The 22,384-nt window shown below is 46.1% G+C and overlaps 1 protein-coding gene across 1 annotated transcript in view; it reads right to left on the bottom strand.

Annotated features, from left to right (window-relative positions):
* Nucleotides 1-2,570: 2,570 nt before the first annotated feature.
* The window catches only part of LOC140428896 (piezo-type mechanosensitive ion channel component 2-like), a 319,011-nt gene continuing 299,197 nt past the window's right edge, over nt 2,571-22,384 (bottom strand). The window contains exons 54-58 of the mRNA XM_072515544.1: nt 19,192-19,361; nt 11,013-11,129; nt 9,819-9,898; nt 7,020-7,242; nt 2,571-3,001 (exon numbers count right to left, since the gene is read on the bottom strand). Of these exons, the coding sequence (XP_072371645.1) occupies nt 2,749-3,001; nt 7,020-7,242; nt 9,819-9,898; nt 11,013-11,129; nt 19,192-19,361 (843 nt within the window). The 3' untranslated portion in view covers nt 2,571-2,748. The remainder of the gene's footprint in view (nt 3,002-7,019; nt 7,243-9,818; nt 9,899-11,012; nt 11,130-19,191; nt 19,362-22,384) is intronic.

Below are 22,384 nucleotides of genomic sequence, written 5' to 3'. Positions count from 1 at the left end.
CCTGTTTGTCAATCTGTGGTTTATTATTCTGTCTTTATTAGTTTTAGTAATGGTGATAGTTTTGATCCTCATTATCCCCATCTAGAGTGTAAAACCAGTCCTCGGGCCAGGTAAAAACGCTGTGACTTAGACCTGTATGGCACCCACCTTGCTGTTTCAAGCTGGTTGTAGAAGGTCAGGGGTCCTGCTGTAAGCACAACACAGGCTGACAATACAGTTTTAAAAGGAGTCACCAAACATTTTTCCAAATTTATTCAGTTCTCAGAAAATATAATGTGTTGACAGTGCCTGTTCTATTTAGAAAGAAGCACACACTCCATTTCTCCTTTGAAGTGAAATCCCAATGTGTGCTGTATAAGGTCTAATAGGCGTATGGAGAGGTCTATAAAAGCTGCACCAGAGTGACCTTCAGCTGCTGTTCTGTCCTGAGACGGTACCACTCCATGAAGCACTGGGTTTTGAGAGCTCTGTGAAAAGCTGAGTAATTCATATCATGGAATTTACAGTGCAGAAGAGGCCATTCGGTCCATCGAGTCTGCACCGGACCCTAGAAGGAGCACCATACCCAAGCCCACACTTTCACCCCATCCCAGTAACCCCACCTAACTTTTTTTTTTCTTGCACACTAAGGGCAATTTCACATTGCCAATCCACCTAACCACATCTTTGGACTGTGGGAGGAAATGGGAGCACCTGGAGGAAACCCACATAGACACGGTGAGAACGTGCAGACTCCACAGAGACTGTGACCCAAAACGGGAATCGAACCTGTGTGCATTGTAATGTCTACTGCTGCTATGTGAGAGGACAGCGATTGCAATTCTCTGAGACCCACTTGTCTCACTGCTTCTTTAAGCACACACAATTGGGGCAGGAACGTTTTGGGTCCATGTGTTTTGTGTTTCCATGCACCTATTGAATGAACGAGTGGGAAAAGATAACAGAATTCTCCCCATCCCCTACTGTGTTATCTATGTAAAACTTCAGTGTCTGCCACAATGCACTACACATCAGTGGGGAAGAACACTACATTTTCTTTCACTGGTACTTTTTACATCTAATGTTATAGTGAATGTTATGCGGCGATTCCCTGTGAGTACCCCCCCCCACCGTGTCGCGATGTTGATTGCCCTCGTGTTAAATTGGGCGACAACATGCGCGCCCCACTGAAATCAGGCAGGTACCTGTCCTCCAGTCTCACTCCGGTGAGCAGAGCTGAAAAAATCCTTTTCCTTCGAGAGAAGGCTGAGAGGGGACCCTGATTGAGGTTCACAAAATTATGAAGACCTTGGATGGAAACTTTTCCTCTTTAGTTGAGGGGTCAATGACCAGGGGGGCATAGATTTCCAGTCAGGGGCAAGATATTTCAATGGGATTTGAGGAAAAACCTTTTTCACCCAGAGGGTGGTGGGAATCTGGAACTTATTTCCTGACAGTATGGTGGAGGTGGAAACCTTCACAACATTTAAGAAGCATTTCGATGAGCACTTGAAACCCCACAGCGCACACAGCTACGGAGCAACTGCTGGGAAATGGAAATAGAATAGATAGGGGCTGGATGGCCAGTGCAGACACAATGAGACAAAGGGCCTCTTTCTGTGCTGTAAAACTGTAGGTGTGACGAGTTAAAAGCTTTCCCTCTGCTCGGACGATACACCATGGTGAAGGGCCATTCGGCCCACCTCTTTGAAAGCACTGCAGCACCACTCCTTTCTACCCCCGCCGTCCTTCGCTGCAGCACCACTCTCCTTTCTACCCCGCCACTCTTCGCTGCTCCTCACCCACTTGCCCGCAGTCCGATCAATTCATTCCCCTTCCAGTATTTATCCAGTTACCTTCTTGAAAATTATGAAAGGGCAGAAGTGTTAAACCGGGAAACTACAGGCCAGTAAGTCTTTAAAAAAAAAAGGGGGGGGGGGCAGCACGGTAGCATAGTGGTAAGCACAATTGCTTCACAGCTCCAGGGTCCCAGGTTCGATTCCCAGCTTGGTTCACTGTCTGAGCGGAGTCTGCACGTTCTTCCAGTGTTTCCTCCCACAGTCCAAAGATGTGCAGGTTAGGTGGTCTGGCCATGATAAATTGCCCTTAGTGTCCAAAATTGCCCTTAGTGTTGGGTGAGGTTACTGGATTATGGTGATAGGGTGGAGGTGTGGGATTGGGTAGGGTGCTCTTTCAAAGAGAAGGTGCAGACTCGATGGGCCGAATGGCCTACTTCTGCACTGTAAATTCTATAATACACCACAAATCGCAATGTTAGTGGTTGGAAGTAATGCAACCCAAGTGATTGCAAGTACTCCAATTGTCATTAAGAGAAAGGAAATATTCTCAGGAGGGAAAATAAAATGCTGGTGGAATCAGGTTTTCCACTGAACCAGTAAATCTTCAGATGCTGCTGGACTTATGCAGTTACATTTCCCAAATTGAACCACATTTGGTACTCAAAAGCGGACATTACTGTGAGGCTGCACATTTAGCAGAGGCAAGGAGTTTAGTTATTGTTTATAGTAGTGCATCAATTCTGTGTCTAGTTCCTGCCCACTTATTACAAGCCGTTTTACTGCTGAGGTATATACTGGAGTAAAAAGTTCAAATTTAATGCAATCCAGAATGAATAAACATGCAGACTTTCGCTTTCATAAAGAGCTATAAAAAGAGTTTGATGGAATCCAAGGTTTCCTGAGGTTAACGTTGAGTGGATACGCCATTTCCAACGTGTAAAGAATGTTCTGTTTCTCAGTGATAGTTCATTCACTCCTGCTTCTCGCGGGTCCACTTGATTATAGTTTCTGGAGAGCGGTAAAGGAAAATGAGTTTGGCAAAGAGCTGCTCTTCCAGTTCCAACTCCCCCATCTCGCGCACCAGGAAGATATCAGTGCACAGCTTCAAGATTCGATCGGGGTTGGGCAGTTCCTCAAACATGATGGAGCGAGAGATGCCTTTGAAGAATTCACGAACAAACTTCCCAATGACTAGCACCACAGACAGATACAGGCCAACAATCCTGAGAAGGAAAGGGGAAAAATTACATCAAGCTTCAGTAAAAGAGCAAATGTCTTGATTATAAATCTGGGGTTCGCAGGTAGTGTCATTTGCAATTGATACTCATCTTCCATTAGGCCCCTGTGTTACTTACCATAAATGTAACATTTAATGTTGTGCACAGCTTCTCAGCAGTCACAGATGGAATACAATTCATGGTACAGAATTTGCGTGTAGCACAGTCAGAAATTTGGACAAAAAATAGTGCTCCAAATTGAGCTAGTATTGAGAAGTGACCCTTTTCCCTCCTTTCTGCTCACTTGCATATTGCCAAATAATCTGCCATAAACCAGTGCAATTGGCAAACATTTTAGTATTTTAATAAGTAAAAGAATAGTTTGCATCACAAAATATTCCTTGGATGGATTTGAGTGGTAACCTAATGGAGCATTATTAATCCAGCTGAAAATGGGTTTAATCACAAAATAACTCTCTAATCAGGGTCTCATCTACCACCAATGAGTAACCTGATTTTAACTAAAACAAAAATTCTGTACATAGCAATTTGCTCGTAACGTTGGTGTACGCTAGTCAGTTCTGTAAATGATATATGTTCTAAGAGCCCTGCTGATGTCAAGTGTGAGGGTATCCCAAAACCCAGAAGGGTAACACTGGTTCTTCGTGGTGTATTTTTCAATACTGTGAGAAAAGCTCTGCAAACTAGGGAGGAATAGTCCTGTCATTGTGTGATCAATTAATAAAGAATATTTATTAACTTAAAAAATCATATGACAAGAAAGACTATAAATACACACCAAAACCTACTCATACTACTGACTATACATGATACTACTGACTATACATCCCCAACTCCCTACATTTCCTGAACTCTAAGACGCCCCTTTGTTCCCAAACAATATGCAATTTTGAGTGAAATCCAGCAGATAATTACCATGCGCAGGTTATTTGGCCACAATGGGAAAACTGTCTTCAGTTTCAGCGAAGGTGAAATCTTCTTGGTTTAAGATTTGGATCTTAATCGGTTGCCCGTTTAGCAATAATGTGTGTTTGGGAGACTGTTTCTGCAGCTGGGTTTGGCTGTGATGGTCGCTGCTACTGTGTCCTTTTCTCTAGTTATTGTGCTATGGATATATTATTTTTCTTTGATGTTGCCCATTTTGTGGATCTGGCTTTTAGCATATACCTGTCAATTTCCTTATCTCTCCACTTTGAAGTTACCTCTTCTATACCCCATTGTTTCTCCCTGTCACATAGGTAAACACTTGTTTTTCTCAAAATCTCTCCAGACAGCTGCCCTTATCAACTCCTTGGTTTTATTTTATCCCAATTTCAATTTTAAATCTTAACTTTCCCCAATTCTTAATATTTTAAAGCTTTCAGAAAGTGCCTATTGGTCTCCCTGCACCTACAAATGGTAAAATGTTAATGGTAAAATCTTCTCAAAGGGCCGGTGCAATCAGTGGAATCAGAAACGGTGATAATTTTAATCTTGGGCTGTGGCCAATTTGTGCTGGGGACAGAGTCCAGTGCAGTATTTTTAAACCAGCATGAAAGGTCACAAAGTATTGCTGCCAGGTGTAATTTGAGTTTAAAACTCCTCGATCCTTTGCTCTGGTTTGGCTGATTTCAGGCAAATTGCACTGAAAAAACAATTAGCGTGACCAAGTGGAAACCTTTTGCCCCAGTTTTCAGCCCATTAACATTCCCATTCTAATCTGACATCCAGTGGAACTTGTTGCACTGTAATCACAAGCTCCTGCTGGTGTTGCTCCAAGGCTGTACTGGGGCAGAATTCCCAGGATGCCCCTGAAACACCCTTCAGCTGCTTCTCCTGCCTTGTAGGGGTGGGGGATGATGCCAAGTATGTGCCATTCCAGGAAAGTGGCTAAGCTGAAGAAATGGGGTGGATTCCCAAGTGAAACTGGGTTCTGCCTTACCCCCCACCCCACCACTATCTGCCCTAGCAACAAGTAAATAAAAGCATTCAATTCCTCCCAAATTTTATAAATGAAGCCAGATCGCTGAATTTTCTTCCTCCAACGCTGTCAAAGCTATAATGATACCCAAAGACTACAAAACCTAAGTTCTGTCAAATCCTATCAGTTGCTGGGAGAATAACAATAAAATTAAACACTGGATAATGGGAAATTTGTGGTAACATCATGCACTTGCGTGTGTCACACCTACTTCTTGTATCACATCTTTAGATGTGTTTGTACCATGGTATAACAGGGCAGGTACTGCAGGAATGAGACCTAGGAAGTGTTATCGATAGTGTGCCTGTCACAGTTCATCACCAGAGGAAATTTGCTTGTTTTTAAAAATCCTCATTGAATCATAGAATTTACAGTACAGAAGGAGGCCATTCATCCCATCGAGTCTGCACCGGCCCTTGGAAACAGCACCCTACCTTAGCCCACACCTCCACCCTAGCCCCGTAACCCCACCTAACGGGCAGCACTGTACACACGTGGATAGCACTGTGGCTTCACAGCGCCAGGGTCCCAGGTTCGATTCCCCGCTGGGTCACTGTGCGGAGTCTGTACGTTCTCCCCGTGTCTGCGTGGGTTTCCTCCGGGTGCTCCGGTTTCCTCCCACAGTCCAAAGATGTGCAGGTTAGGTGGATTGGCCATGATAAATTGCTCTTTGTGACCAAAAAGGTTAGGAGGGGTTATTGGGTTACGGGGACGGGGATAGGGTGGAAGTGAGGGCTTAAGTGGGTCGGTGCGAACTCGATGGGACGAATGGCCTCCTGCACTGTATGTTCTATGTTCTGTGTAACCTTTTGGACGCAAAGGGTCAATTTAGCATGCACATCTTTGGACTGCACAATTTAGCATGCACATCATGGGAGGAAACCAGAACACCCAGATGATACCCACGCAGACATGGGGAGAAAGTGCAAACTCCACAAGACAGTTACCCGAGGCTGGAATTGAACCCAGGTCCCTGGAGGTGTGAGACAGGAGTGCGAACCACTGTGCCGCCCATGTTGCATGTACAGTGCAGTCATCATGCACAAAATGATCTTAATAAAATAAAGTCCATCACTGACATGGAGACTGAAATTTACAAGTGATTTTCTCAGCCCTAATTAGGAGGGATTATTGGGTTACGGGGATAAGGTGGAAGTTCGGGCTTAAGTGGGTCGGTGCAGACTCGATGGGCCGAATGGCCTCCTTCTGCACTGTATGTTTATGTTCTAACCTGGATTCCTGTGAGAATTTATCTTTAAAGGGACGGGCTGGGTTTGCACCTAAACACAACAATGTTCCTGACTATCTACGAGCAAGACCATAGGAGATCCACTACTGCTCAAAAAGCAATTGGTCTTCATTCATAATGATCCTGTATAAATAACCAGTATTTAGCCACAACTCAATGAAATTCTGACAATGCACTGTCATTATTTAATCTTTGACTCTATGCTTGTGCTGTCCATAGTTATTGGAGCATTACAGAGTCCAGTGTTGTTATGTTACTACTGCCTGATCGTCATAGAAAGAAGAGAAGCAACAAGTTGTCCCACTGATATTCAGACTCCTCCCTTATCATAGCTTTGTTTGCCAGAGTCATTCCCTGGTTTTAAGCAGAGTCCCACACGGCTACACTCACATGCACTACACTCCAAGGCACAGATATCTTGGGTTCCAGCAGCGCTACGGGACCAGTGGGTTGCAGCAAAGTGTTTTCTATCAAGCAGATTCTTCAGAGCCAGACTGAGATGGGGCACTCACTGCTGGTCAGAGAGTGGAAGGGAAGGTGAATTTCCCATCCAGCCCCTCCAATCCTTGGTGCAATCCTTGCCAAATCTGACCATTGAAACCAAATTGCTTTATTTCAGAACTCGGGGCTCAAGTGCTCATTTGGTATTGGCTTGTCATTCAACGAGGTGATTTTGTATTCATAATTACCCCATCCCCCCAATCTCTGATCTACGGATAGTGTGGGTTCACCCCTCGAGTGGGTTCACCCCTCGAGTGTAGAACAAGAGGTCTATAAACGGAAAACATCTTTACCCATATCCAGCGAGGAAATCCAGACTTGAAGGGCTGACTTTGTCATTGAAGATGATGAGTTCCATGTCACTGCAATTCTGGCTGGCACACTGGGGCTTCCACTCCTTCATGTTCCACCACTTCATCTTTCCATGTGATGTGTTGCCTGACCCACGTTCCTCCTCCATCTGCAGCGAGATGTTCCTGTAGAAGGCCAGACTGCCTTCAGCACCACTGGAAAAAGCTGTAGCTATTTTGAAAGCAAAACACACAAATGTCACTCAGTCTTTCCTGGGTCTCGACCCTCAAGTAGAATTGTTTACGGCATGGAAGGAGGCCATTTGTGTATACTGGCAATGCAAAAGCAAGTCCGCTAGTCCCACTCCCTTACTCTTTCATAAACTTTCAATTATTGTTATTTCAAGGTGCCCATCCAATTACTGTTTGAAATTGATTCTGCCTCCATCACCTTGTCAGGTAGCACATTCCACTCTGTATAAAGAAGGCTTTTCGCCATGCCGCCGCCTATGGCTCATTTGTCAATTACTTTAAATCTGCGCCCTCTGGGTTCTTTACTCCTCTGCCAAAGGGAGCAGTTTCCCTCATCCTGTAATCATTCTTGAGAATCTTTTCTGCAACCCCTCTAAAGCATCCTTTTTTTTCTGAAAGTGCGTGCCCGGAATTGGACACAATACTCTAGTTGAGGCCAAACTGGTGTTTTTTACACATTCATCATAGCTTCCTTCCTTTGCCCATGTTTATAAAGCCCTGGGTCCCCTGTCTTTTTAACTGCTTGCTCAACCTGCCTTGGCATCTTTTAACATATCAGGCACAGATACCCCCCAGGTCACTATGTTTCTGCACCTCCTGCTATTTTGTATTGCCTTTCCTCATCCTATCAAAACGTATCACTTCATATTTCTCTGGATTAATTAACATCTGCCACATGTCCCAGACTGTTTATGTCTTTTTGAGGTCCACTGTTATCCACTTCTTAGCGTTGTGTCATCTGCTAATTGTGCCATGTACAGCTTGGTCAAAGTCGTCAATATATATCACGGAAAGCAGCAGTCCTAATTACAACCTTTGGGGAACTCTACTGAAAACCATCCTCCGAAGTCTGAAAAACAACAGTTCACCATTACTCCCTATTTCCTGTCATTGAGCCAACTTCATATCCATGCAGCCACTGTCCCTTTATTCGATGGGCCTCAATCTTTTTCAGAAGCCTGTTAATGTGGCACTTTATCAAACATCTTTTGGAAGTCCATGTACAGCACATCAACTGCATTACCTCATCAACTATTTCAGTCAGTTCATCACAAGACTCAACCAAGTTTAGTAAACCCATCTGCACCGTGCTGGCCTGTTTGTTGGCAAAAGAAACCTTGCATGACTCCAACAAGTCACATTTTCTCTTTATGTTCTTGTGAATTTAGTGTTAATTTAGCATTCATCCCTGAATTAATTTTGTATAGCGCCTTTCCCGCCAGTAAATAGTGGGGACTTTTCTCTCCTTCAACCAGGCCTGGATTTGAAATCAGCTCTCCCCCAATTTCCTACTTTTGAAGCACTTGTTTAGTTCCCGATGGCCTCTGTGCTATTGAGCACGATTCAGTGGCAATTCTGGAGATGCACAGCCTACTAATCCCACTTTGGAAAGAACTGAGAAGATAAAGTATGGCATAAACCAGGAAAGATGGGGAAGACGATGCTCTTTTTATATGTAATAATAAAGCAGAAAACTAAAGTGCACCAAACAAGACACATTTCTTTAATATAGAAAACATCGCAAGGTACTTCACAGAAGCATTAAAAGAAGTCCACACACGATCAAAGAAAGAGACATTTGACAGGTAGGCTGAATTGGTTAGTTATAAAGTGGAGAGAGGTTTAGGGAGGGAATTAGAGATCTTAGAGCTGCAGAAGCTGATAGCTGCCAAGGTGGGGCTAACGGGGTGGGAGGCATGTTCTTTTGTTCTAGTTGCTGCTCCTTCCCCACCCATAACTGAGTGACAAAATCATGGGGAGGGTCTGACATGAAGGAACACCATCCCCCCCCCACCCACCAAAACGCCCTACTGGCCCTTGTCAAATCCATTGGTGGGCTGAAGAAGGTTTTAAAATGTGTCTCACACTCACTGAGCTGGCATGCTCAGGTGGCCGCAGTACAACTGTCAGCCAGCAGGGACATCATGAGCAGGCCTGTCAACCTGAGAACGTTCTGGGTGCCCTTAGAGAGGGAGCATACAGGGTGCAACGATACATTTGAGACCTTCCCCACCTGGTGAGCGCCACGGGCTGGAGTGCATAATCTCTCCCTTAATTTTTAAATTTTCCTTTAAAGTTTTCTCTTTTTTAACAGTGTAAGGGGCTCTTTACTTATTTATTTGTTGTGCTCAAAACAAAATAAAACCTGGGAATAGGGAGATCCTGTGGTGTAGTGGGTGGCGTTCTTGACCTCCAAGCCAGAAGCTGCAGTTCAAGTCCCACCCCAGGACTATGGTTTGGCTGAGCAAGTTGATTGCCAACCTGTAAATCCTTCAGGTCAGCCTGTGGCAGGCAGAGGGAGTAGAAGAGTTTGCTGGTCAGCCTGAACTGTGTGGTAGCTTTGTCACAAGAGCCTTATCATGTTTAAAAAAATAGATCCAGACAGAAGCTCTTGGCAGTCACTGGCAAGTGTGTTCTTCATGTTGAGGGAATGCGAGAGAGAGAGAGATGTATGTACCCTGTTCACCCGGAATTCCTTGTTCACCCCCTACATATAGGTGTCTATAAGAGATCACTGGAGAAGATCCCGAGTTCATTCTCTTCACTCACCCAATCGGAGTCGGAAAGCTGGCTTAGCTTCAGACTGCCCTGTCGCTCGAATGTATTTGGGTAACAAACCCTCAATTAGTCTAAAATGAGAGAGAATAATTATCATTCTAAATCGTCAATGTTTGTGAGAAAGAAAAAGTGATCGTGGCAAAACCTAATCATGTGGGCTGCAGTCGAGTTGGCACCTCTGGAGGCCGACATTTCTGGCACCTCTGGTGCCCGGCATTCCTGGCACCTCTGCAGGCCGGCATTTCTGGCACCTCTGGAGGCCGACATTCCTGGCACCTCTGGTGGCTGGCATTTCCACAGGTTTGATTCTGGCCAGGTGAAATCTGACCCTGTGATGCCCGTGGCTTTGTGCCAACTGCTGTGCCGTGAAGCAGTAGGTCACCCATGAGGGAGGGCTTTGGAAGCGAGGGTAGGGAGGGGGAAGTGAGGTGGAGACAGGAAAAACGAGTGGGTGAAGGGTAAGTGATGACGGGGTAACACAGCGGAAATCAAGGCTGGGTGTTTGGGTGTGTGGGGGAAGTGAGGTGGAGGGAGGGGGAAGTGAGGTGGAGGGAGGGGGAAATGAGGTGGAGGGAGGAGGCAGCAAGGCCGGAGGAGGGGGGAGTAAGGTCGGGGTGGGGCGAGGAGCTATGCTGGGTGGAGGGGGGAGTGAGGTGCATATGGGGGCGGGGAAACCGAGGCTGTGTGTGTAGGGGAGAGCGAGGGTGTGGGGGGAAACAAGGGCATAAAGAGTGCGATGGCATGGGGGATGAGGTAGTGAGGCTGGGCGTGGGAGTGTTGGGAGAGGGCAAGAGCGGTGGAACCGACTGGGTGTGGGGGAGGGGGGGGGTGGAGCAGAGGGAATCGAGCCTTGGTGTGGGGGTTTGTGGGAAATTAGTTCAACATGGGGGAGGGGGAAGGAGAGGGAAGGTGGGGTGGGGAGGAATGAGATTAGGGAAGGGGAGGAAGGAAAAGGGAGGAGAGGAGGAATGGGAGAGGAGGGGACGGTAAGGTGAGAGGGTACTGTGAAGGAAGAGGTGGAGGAGCAGCAATGGAATTAGAGGGAGAAGAGGACAGGGGGCTGCCCACAGTCACCCAGACCCACCTCCCCTTGTCTGGGAAGACCCACCTTAATGAATCTCAAGCAATTAGTTTGAGATGGGATTGGCATGATAACATTACAGTGGCAACAAGTATGTAACATACACTGGCTCTTCCCGGATTCCTTCCAACAGCTGAACCAACTCTTTTCTCACTTCCCTGTCTGTGCAAAGCACTGTGTGTTTACCAAAAGCTTCAGGATTCATCAACAGGGAACCATTCCTGTGGGAATAGGAAAAACAGCAATCAGAAACCGACCGAATTACAACACCAACTAGGTATGGCAAACTGATCAGAAAAAATTCCGCTACTGAGGTGTCTCCCAGCTGTCCATGTTCCACACCCGAGCAAACACATTGATATCACACTGTCCCCAGGTGTTTCATTTCTCTGTTTAAGATCATAACATAATTTATACAAGGAAAACGCAGGAAGCAAAATATATATTTCGGATTTAGGGATATATTTAATCTGGGTGGTTGCAGAGTAAAGTTCTCTATAAACTGTCCCCATCAAACACTCCCAGGACAGGTACAGCACGGAGTTAGATACAGAGTGAAGCTCCCTCTACACTGTCCCCATCAAACACTCCCCGGACAGGCACGGTATGGGGTTATACACAGAGTAAAGCTCCGTCTACACTGTCTCCAAATGCTCCTAGGACAGGTACAACACGGGGTTAGATACAGAGTAAAGCTCCCTCTACAGTGACCCCATCATACACTCCCAGGACAGGTACAACACGGGGTTGGATACAGAATAAAGCTCCCTCTACAGTGACCCCATCAAACACTCCCAGGACAGGTACAACACGGGGTTAGATACAGAGTAAAGCTCCCTCTACAGTGACCCCAACAAACACTCCCAGGACAGGTACAACACGGGGTTAGATACAGAGTAAAGCTCCCTCTACAGTGACCCCATCAAACACTCCCAGGACAGGTACAACACGGGGTTAGATACAGAGTAAAGCTCCCTCTACAGTGACCCCAACAAACACTCCCAGGACAGGTACAACACGGGGTTAGATACAGAGTAAAGCTCCCTCTACAGTGACCCCAACAAACACTCCCAGGACAGGTACAACACGGGGTTAGATACAGAGTAAAGCTCCCTCTACACTAACACATTAAGCACGTCCACAACAGGCACAATGTGTTTTTTTTATTTTGGAAATGCAATCCTGACAAACTGACTTTCCATACTCATGTGACTGCCACAAGTCACTGTGCCTCTGAAGACAGACATCTTATGATAAGTTGCATAAAGCCTCTCACAGAAACACACACTGAAGTACAGCTGTCCTTATACTTGTAACATGGTTTAAGGGAGTGGTACAAAATAACTTTGAAATCTGTAAAAGGAGCAGAGAAGACACTAAAAACCCAGGAACAGAAACATTCAAAATCTGCAAACAGCTGCTAAAAGAACAAAGGAAAACAAAGCATGCAATATATCAAGGAAAAACACACAGGCTGAAAATTAAACTATTGGTTGAAGAAGAAAAGACTAAATGAAAAGCATACACAGGCTCTAAGTAAAATTACTGGCTGCAGAGCAACAGGAAACACAGACAAAGGCTGCAAATAAATTACTGAGTGAATAAAAATAGCTGTAGTAAATTTTGCAATCCCATTTCCAATTCGGTTAAAAAGTGATGCATGGCAAAACTGGCAATTGTTTCACTTACAATGATGGGCATTGTAATGGGGGCATGGTAGCACAGTGGTTAGCACAGTTGCTTCACAGCTCCAGGGTCCCAGGTTCAATTCGCGGCTTGGGTCACTGTCTGTGCGGAGTTTGCACTTTCTCCCCATGTCTGTGTGGGTTTTCTCCAGGTGCTCCGGTTTCCTCCCACAGTCCAAAGATGTGCAGGTTAGGTGGATTGGTCATGCTAAATTGCCCCCCCATAAAAGGTTGGGTTGGGTGTGTCATGATATTTAGATCAGCATATCATGGTGCAATCAAACACACACTGATGGACATGCAGTAGGACCAACCAACACAGACACAACATCACAGCCAATCACCAGTGAGAGCACACGCACTATAAAAACAGGGGACACTACAGTTCCCAGGGAATCCAGCAGCAGCCAGCTCAGAGCACCAAGCTCAGAGCCTGCCACTCAGACATTCACCATGTGCTGAGTGCCTCACCCAGATAGTAATAGGACAGGGTCCACAGATTAGCTGGTAATGCACGTACCCAAGTCAGCAGTGTGCTGTTACAGTTAAGTAGTTAATAAAATTGAGTTACACCATCTCCAGCCATGTTGGATCGTTTGTACATCAGAATACCCAACACGACAGGGTGGGGTTACGGGGATAGGGTGGGGTGTGGGCTTAGGAAGGGTGCTCTTTCCAAGGGTCGGTGCAGACTCGATGGGCTGAATGGCCTCCTGCACTGTAGATTCTATGATTCGATGATAAAACAATAAGATTGCAAGACTTAATTAAGAAGCATCAAATGAAAAGAGTAGCTACATTTTTAACACTGCTGGGGAGGAACTGTTACTAAGTGTATACCACTCTGAATTTAATAAACAAGCAAAAAGATGACAAAGATTTTGAAAGCCTTGAACACACATTTTGAACTCCAAATTAATGTTACATATGAACGATATATATTCAACGCTCGCGTTCAGAATGAAAATGAAACCACTGAACAGCAGTAACGCAACAAGCAGAATCATGTAAATTTATCTACCTAAACGATGACCTGGTTAAAAGTAGATTGGTCCTAGTAGTGGCAGATGCCATGGTGAGAGCAAGTCAAAGATGAGGAACCAACGCTAAAGAAAGCGGTAAACATGTGAAATGTGGAAGTTGTGAAAGTTACAGCCTATGTACAGCAGAGCAGACCGAGAGATACATGATGCTGCGAGAAGGCGTAGGCCAAAAGAGCTAAGCAATTGCAGACAAATGTCAAGTACAAATAGCGAGGAGTGCAACATGCACGGGAAAAGAAGGATTGTTCAGCATGGGGAAGCAGTGTTTTAACTGCAAGAAGCAAAATGATTTTGCACACAAGTGTTTGACCATGCAGAACAAATGTATAGAGGTGGCCACTGGAGAGCTATCAGCAGACACGCTTGATGAAGAACTACACAGGATACAACAGGTTGGTTCAGTCAAGTCTATAGGCAACAAATGGTTTGTGACTGTTGCAATGGTGACTGCAGAGAAAAAGTATTAAGCAAACAAGAAATGTCAGATAGACAACATCAAGTGACTCAACATGGCAATCCTAAAATGAAACTCTCAAAAGTAAGATTGAGGCTATATAATGGGATGATACTCATACCGAGAGGACAAGTTAGTCTGACAGTCCAATGCAAAAAGGAAGATCTTGAGTTCCAGATCATAGATGGGACACAGCATCCATTCATTTAACCTAAGAACATCAGAACTAAGAGCAGGAGTCGGTAATTCAGTCCCTCGAGTCTGCTCCACCATTCAATACGATCATGGCTGATCTCAACTTGGCTTCAACTCCATTTTCCTGCCAGTTCTCCATAACCCTCCAACCCATTACTAATTAAAAATCTGTCTTTCTGCTCCTTAAATTTACTCAATGTCAGCTGAAGCAAGTCTAAAGATTGGACTGGTAACCCTGAATGTGCTAATAGCGATTCACAATGTGTCACAGCACACAATAGCACTGATGGCAGAACCGATCCTGGAGGAATACAAAAGCTGTGTTTACAGGGTTTGGATGTCGAGCTGGAGATTATCATTGAGAAGTAGATGAGAGTGTAAGGCCAATTCGGCATCTGTTGAGAAGAGTTCCAGCTGCCCTCCAACCAAGCCTCATTGCCAACCATTTCTGAAATGTTACCACAAGTTTTTTTAAAAACGCATTTTATTCAAACTTGTATCAAAGTAGGTTACAGCAAATAACACCCCGGAAAACATTCTTCCCAACAATCAACTATACAGTTTGTACAGATTTTTCTCCTTTTTCACCCACTCCCCTCCCCCCCTCTGCCCCCACACCCCTGTGACGAACAGCTCCTCAAACACAGTCACAAACATCCTCCACCTTTTCTCAAACTCCCCTGCTGAGCCCCTTAACTCATACTTTATCTTCTCTAACCGCAGGAAGTCAAACAGGTCACCCAACCATGCTGCTACCCCGATGCCGACCGCCACTCCAGCAAAATTCGTCGCCGTGCAATCAGAGGGGCGAAGGTCAAGACATCGGCCTTCCTCCTCTCCATGAGCTCCGGCTTCTCTGAAGCCCCAAATATCGGCACCAAAGAGTCCGGGTCCAGTCCCTCCTCCACTATCCTGGCTAAGACTGCGAACACTCCCGCCCAGAATCTTCACCAATTTTTCACAACCCCAAAACATGTGCGCATGATTCGCGGGCCCCCGACCATACCTCTCACACTCATCTGCTACCCCCTGAAAGAACCCACTCATTCTCGCCCGAGTCATTTCCACCCTGTGCACCACCTTAAACTGTATCATTAAACTTGCACAAGAGGAGGTCCCGTTTATCCTATGCAGTGCCTCACTCAATACTCCCCAATTGATCTCCATTCCCAACTCCGCTTCCCATTTCTCCTTGATCTTCACCACCCGCTCACCTCCCTGCTCCCACCACAACAAGTTAAAGGTCGTTACTACCCCAGATGTGAAGGATGGTTACTGGCCAGCGAAGCTGGATAAATGCAGCAACTTTCTAACAAGATTCTGGACATTATTCGGGAGGTACAGATGGTACCTCCTGCAGGCTGTTTCGTATTTCCACAGCTCTAGAAGAATATCAACATGAACAACATGAGGTAGTCAGTGCCCTTTCTCGAGTGGAAACCATAGTGAACGACCTATTAGTCCATGAATGTGGAGACACAATGGAAGAGGCCATTGCTGACCATGATCGGTATTTAATATGATTGTTAGAGAGAGCTCACCAGATGAACATGAAGCTGAATAAGAAACAAATCAACTAAAAATGCCGAAGTTAAGTACATAGGTCATGTACTGACAGCAAAAGGTCTTCACCCAGATCCTAACAAGGTGATAGCTGAATCGATCGACAGATGTGAAAACAGTGCAGCGATTTGTTGGATTTGTGAAGTATTTCGAAAACATTTTACCTAATTTACCATTGGAGCATGAATGACGACAATGCTGGTGCTGAAGTTCTGTGACGTCAATGAGATGGATGGGCCGGGGACTCTAATGCAGCAAGGACAACTAGTCACATTTACATCCAAGAGCACGAACGCAAACATTTTCATTAGTACCTGCTTGGGAGAGACAAAGTAGCCGTAGAGTCTGACCACAAATCACTCCAAAGCATTTTTTGCAAACCGTTACTATGTACTCTGAGGCTTCTGCAAAGAATGTCACTTAGTTTACAAAAAGATATCATCTGGATGTGACACACAAGCAAGAGAAACACATGTATATTGCTGACCTGCTGTCGAAACCAGCCCGTTGGGTCCAGCCCTCCTCATGAGGAAAGTTGAGGAGGCTACAACAGAATGTGAAATCTTCCAGATTCAACGCGAAGCAGCAGGTCCACGTAATCTGGACATCACCAACCCGGCCAAGACATTGGATCTGACAGACAAATGCGTTGTTCACATCAAGTGAACTACCCAAAAAGATGCAACTCTTCAGGCACTGCAAGTAGTGATGAAAAGATGACCTGAGAGCATCAAGGACACACCTGTGGTCACAAGAGCATATTGGGAATACTAAGATAAATTGACAGCCCCAGATGGCACCTTGCACAAAGGAAATAGAGTCACCATTCCAAAGGAGATGAGTGGAGAGATGCTGAAACGCATTTACCAAAGAACTGAATCGACTCTGAAAAGGGCAAGACATGTGCTCTACTGGCCAAACATGAACAATGAAACATTAAAAAATATATATTTTTATGAAGGCATTTATCTGAACAGTAAATACAAACCAGCACAAGAGCAAGAACAAACAGGAACCTCATAATAAATAAATAAATAAATAAATAACCAACACCCCAACATTTCCCTCCTTCCATCCTGCTTTCCCCATTTTAGCTCCTTTATCCCTCCCTCCCCACTGCTGACGCCTCAATTCTCCTTGAAGAGGCTCCGGGCAAACCCATCAACCAACCCTCTTAAGACAAACTTGATTTTCTCCAACATTAGGAACTCCACCAGGTCACTCACCCACACCCCGGTTTCGATGGCTCCGAGTTCCTCATGAACAATGAAACATGACCACCTGGTTTAGCACACTGGGCTAAATCGCTGGCTTTTAAAGCTGGCCAGCAGCACGGTTCAATTCCCATACCAGCCTCCCCGAACAGGCGCCGGAATGTGGCGACTAGGGGCTTTTCACATTAACTTCATTTGAAGCCTACTTGTGACAATAAGCGAGTTTCATTTCATTTCATTTCACCAGTGAGTGCAGTGCTTGCAACAAGTACCAAGTTCAAACAGCTAGAGAGCCATTGATGACATATGACATCCCAGGCAGATGATGGATGAAGTTGGGAGTAAGCTTTTTATTCCACTTTGGAACTGATTATCTTATCATGGTAGACAATTCGGACTACAAGGAGGTAGGCCAACTGATTTCAATGATGATGAAACAAATAGTAGAATGCCTGAAAACACACTTCATTCTATATGGCATTTCAGACATTGTGATGAGTGACAATGGCCTTCAGTTCACAAGTGGAGATTTCAACCAATTTGCAGCAAATTTGGAATTTGAGCATTATACATCACTATCCGATTAGAAATGTTGAGACGGCAGTGAAACTCACTGAAGGACAGGTCAAGAAATCAAACAAATCTAGCACTGACGTACAGAAGCCAATCCTCACTTGGAGAAACACACCTCCAAATGGCATAGAAATTATTCCTGTCCAAAGACTAATGTCCTACCATATGCAAACGACTCCTCCAATTGCAAAAGAGCTAATGAAACCATGGGTGGTAGCAGGTATGAGTGAAAAGATGAAGATGAAAGAGCAGAAAGTCAAATTTTAGTTTGACAAGACTGCCAAAACTTTTGCTAGACCTGAACATTGGAGATCCAGACAGGGTACAAATCCTCAATGCTCTCAGCAGGAGTCAGCCCATGTGGAAGCTTAGAACATGCATGGAGAAATTGTCACCTCGACTGTACGCAATGGAAGTGAACAACCAACTATTCCGGCACAACCGTTGGCAGATCCGAGCAAATCGCAAAGCTGTTTGTTCAAAGCAATCGGCTTGTCAGGGTGAAGGGATCCCACCAAGTCGTACTGAGTGAAGAACTACCATCAATCCCAGAGGCCCACAAATCCCCAACAACTATTCTGGAACAAAAACAGTCACCAAAGGTCACAGGGACAACACTATCTGTACAAAGAACATCTCCCAGAAGAATAATCCATGTGCTCACCTTCTATTAATAGAACTTCACAATTTAAAGACTATGGGCAGGAATTTATGACCATTTCATCCGGCGGGATTTTCCGGTTCCACTGATGGTGACCTCCTGCTGCCGGTTCCTCGATGGCAGAGGATGTGAACAACTGGAGACACCGTTAAAAACAATACTGGATGATCCCACTGCCATAATACATGAGCGTTGGGAGGGACTTGGCACGGGGGGGGGAGGGGGGGGGGGGGGGGGGGGGGAGGGGGGGATCTAAGCTATCCCCACCAAACTCTCTCAGTGCAGATACAGCACGGAGTTAGATGCGGAGTAAAGCTCCCTGTACGCTGTTCCCATCAAACACTCACAGTGCAGGTACAGCAGGGATTAGATACAGAGTAAAGCTTTCTCTACACTATCCCCATCAAGCACTTCCAGGCCAGGTTGGACAGAGGGTAAACCATCCCTTACATTGGCCAACCTTAAATGAACTCCCCTACCCAACAATTTTCAGTTTTGGAACCAACCATTTTGTCTCTAAGGGAGATTCAATGCCAACTTGTGCAGGCTTTTATGCTCCTTGTTCCTGCTCTCTTTGAAAGTTGCTCTGTAACTGGTCTCCATCGCGATTTACGACCATGGGAATATACTGAAAACCACAAACAAGGGGCTGGATTCTCCGCTGTCGGGATTCTCCGTTGCGCTGGCAGCCAAGGGATTTCCCGACGGTGTGGGGCTGCCCACAATGGGAAACCCCTTGGCCGGCTGGCGAGATGGAGAATCCAGTCCCCCCCCGAGTCTGAGGTTTCAATTTGCTTTTTCACCTCAAAAATTAACTTTGGTGTTTGATTCCGTTTTAGTGAAGTCGCACGTTGTGATTTCCCCTGTGAATTCAATTTCATGCCACATGCTGTACCTCAAAATGGTCCAATGGAGATGTATGTAAATCCGTGAAGAATTGGCAATTTCTTCTTTCATCGCCTTGAGACTGGCAGGGCTGATACTCCACAGCAGATTGGCATCGCCCTTTATATGGGCCACCATTATGTCTTCTGGCATGTAGTTAACTAAGAATTGCATAGCAGACTATGGAAATGAAAAAAAAGTTTGCATGTTTAAATGATACCATTAAAATTGATTCTAGTCTCCTCTCCCCAACAACCCCTCCCCCGTCCCCCATGGGCACCTGCTTTCCCAGCTCCTCCCTCCATTCTGTGTAAAGCTCCATCTGCGCTGTCCATTCAATGGTTCTCATGTTTGTTTCTGTCTGTCTCTCTCCTTCACTGCCTCACTTCCAATATGTGTGTGTATCTTTATCATATGCTTGATTTCTAAAATCAAACCTTTGGTAGAAAGGGTGTTTATTTGCTCCGAAATTTCTGTTCTGGTCAGGGCAAGGAGGGGCCAAGTCACCTCTTATAGTTTATGAACACGAGCAGACCCCCAAAGCTGTATAATTGTGGCTCAGTGGGTTGCACTCCCATCTCAGAGACTGAGGGTGGGTTTCTCTGTCCCGCCGCGCCAGATTTCTGGTGCGGCACACCGTCGGGATTCACCGTTTCGCCGGCAGGTCAATGGGGTTTCCCATTGTGGGGCAGCCCCACGCCGTCGAGAAACCCCCTGGCAAAACGGAGCATCCCAACGGCGGAGAATTCAGTCCACAATTTCTGGAGTTCAGGCCCCACTTCAGAGAATTTGGCCTTGAATCTCGGTTTTCATTCCCAGGTCAGTACTGAATGAGGGCTGCACCATCAGAGGTACCTTTTTCACATGAAACATTAAACCGAGACCCCGCCTGATATATATAGAAAATCCTGCAGCCACTATCTAAAAATGAGCGCCGCAGTTATCACTCAGTAAATGCTGGTCTAGCCAGTGACTCCCGTATCCCGTAAAGGAAGAAATTTAAAAAAGCTTACATCACAAAAACAGACGATCAGGCCATTTATTATATTCTTGCTTGTGGTAGTTTGCTCTGTCCAAATTGTCTGCTACTGTACATCATATTGGTGTCTATGCTTCAAAAGTACTTTATTGGTGTTTGAACAGTGAATGGTGACATATTAACAGAAGTACTTTCTGTTTTGCTTTAAGTGTATTAGAACATTGTAACTCATTCTTCCCGAGCATTCGATATTCTACACATGGTTGATAAAAGAAGTCAAACTTCAACCATATAATGGAGTCCAAAAGACAACGGGCGGGATTCTCCCCTACCCGGCGGGGCGGGGGGTCCCGGCGAGACTGAGTGGAGTGAACCACTCTGGCGTCGGGCCACCCCAAAGGTGTGGAATCCTCCGCATCTTCAGGGGCTAGGCCCGCCCCGGAGTGGTTCACGCCCTGCCGGCTGGCGGGATAGGGGCTTGGCGCCATGCCAACTGGTGCTGAAGGGCCTCCGCTGGCCGGCGCGAGTCGGCGCATGCGCGGGACTGCCAGCACGTACTGGCGTCCACCCCGCGCATGCGCAGAGGGATTCGCCTCCGCACCGGGAATGGCGGAAGTCCACAGCCTCCGGTGCGGAACAATATACTGCCTCCAAAGCACAGGCCCGCCCGCGGATCGGTGGGCCCCGACTGTGGGCCAGGCCACCGTGGGGGCACCTCCCGCGACCAGATCCCCTCGCGACCCCCCCAGGAGCCCCGGAGCCTGCCCGCGCCTCCAGCTCCCGCCGGTAAGGGACCTTGTCTAATTTACGCCGGCGGGACCGGCTACAGACGTGCGGGACTTCGGCCCGTCGCGGGCCGGAGAATTCGGGCAGCCCCGGCGCCCATTGAGTCGCGCCGGACCACGCCATTCTCCGAGGCGGGCGGTGCGACTCACGCCGGGCCGGTTTTTGGGGGCGAGAGAATTGGGAGGACGGCGGGGGCGGGATTCACGCCGACTCCCGGCGATTTTCCCACCCAGCCGGGGGTCGGAGAATCCCGCCCAACATTTTTTACTGGTCACTTGTTGAGACAATAATATTTTCTGCATTTTAAAAATGAATTCACGGTATGTGGGGTTCGCTGGCTAGGCCAGCATTTATTGCCCATTCCGAATTGAAGGTGCTGGTGAGCTGCCTTCTTTAAGCACTGCAGTCACTGAGATGGAGGTACAACCCCAGTGCTGTTATGGAGGGAGTCCCAAGATTTTGTCCCAGTGACAGTGAAGGAACGCCAATATATTTCCAGGGTGGTGGGTGATTAGGAAGGGAGCTTCCAGGTGGTGGTGTTTCCAGGTTTCTGTTGCTCTTGCCCTTCTAGATGGTAGAAGGCATGTGATGTTATTTTTTTTTTACCTTGCGTCTAGGAAAGTGGGTGACATTGACAAATTCACATTTATTATTTCCCAGCTTTCAATGTCCTAAGAGTTGACCGCAAAGTCTTGATAGCAATGGTTAATGGACCAGTGAAGTATTTATAATAGTCTGACAGCCTTTATGGTAATTTCCAATAAACCAACATTTATACTTCAATGAACATCACTGGAAACAGATTACTTGATCACTTATTTTATGGGGCCTTGCTGAGCACTAATATTTCCTACAATACATTTAATATTTGAAAAGCATCCCAATGGCTGTGAAGGACTATGGGCTGCCCTGATGTTGTGAAAGGTGAAAATAAATTTGCCTCAACTCACTTAAAAGGTACCTGGATGTGAAGTGCTGTAACCTACAAAGGCTATGGACCAAGTGCTGGAAGATGGGATCAACACGAGTGGCTAGTTCCTCTTTACTTTTTTTTCTGACTGGTGCAGCCACGATGGGCTGAATGGCCTCTTTCTACGCCGGGACTTTTCTATGGTTCTATTTATCGTGAGCGTCATTCCCGTAATTGACCAAAATGATTGAACTTTATTTCACAGCTTTCCAGGCTGGGATCTGAACTCTTATCCACTGGATTTAAAAACAAATAATTTACGGGATGTGGGTGTTGCTGGTTAATCCAGCATTTATTGCCCATCCCTAGTTTCCCTTCAGAAGGTGGTGGTGAGTTGCCATCTTGAACTGCTGCAGTCCCTGAGGTGTAGGTACTCTCACAGTGCTGTTAGGGAGGGAGTTCCAGGATTTTGACCCAACGCCAGTGAAGGAACTGCGATATATTTCCAAGTCAGTGTGGTGAGTGGAG

This window comes from Scyliorhinus torazame, chromosome 8 (assembly GCF_047496885.1).
Source record: "Scyliorhinus torazame isolate Kashiwa2021f chromosome 8, sScyTor2.1, whole genome shotgun sequence".
NCBI lineage: Eukaryota > Metazoa > Chordata > Chondrichthyes > Carcharhiniformes > Scyliorhinidae > Scyliorhinus > Scyliorhinus torazame.
This window is presented reverse-complemented; position numbering and strand designations above follow the sequence as displayed.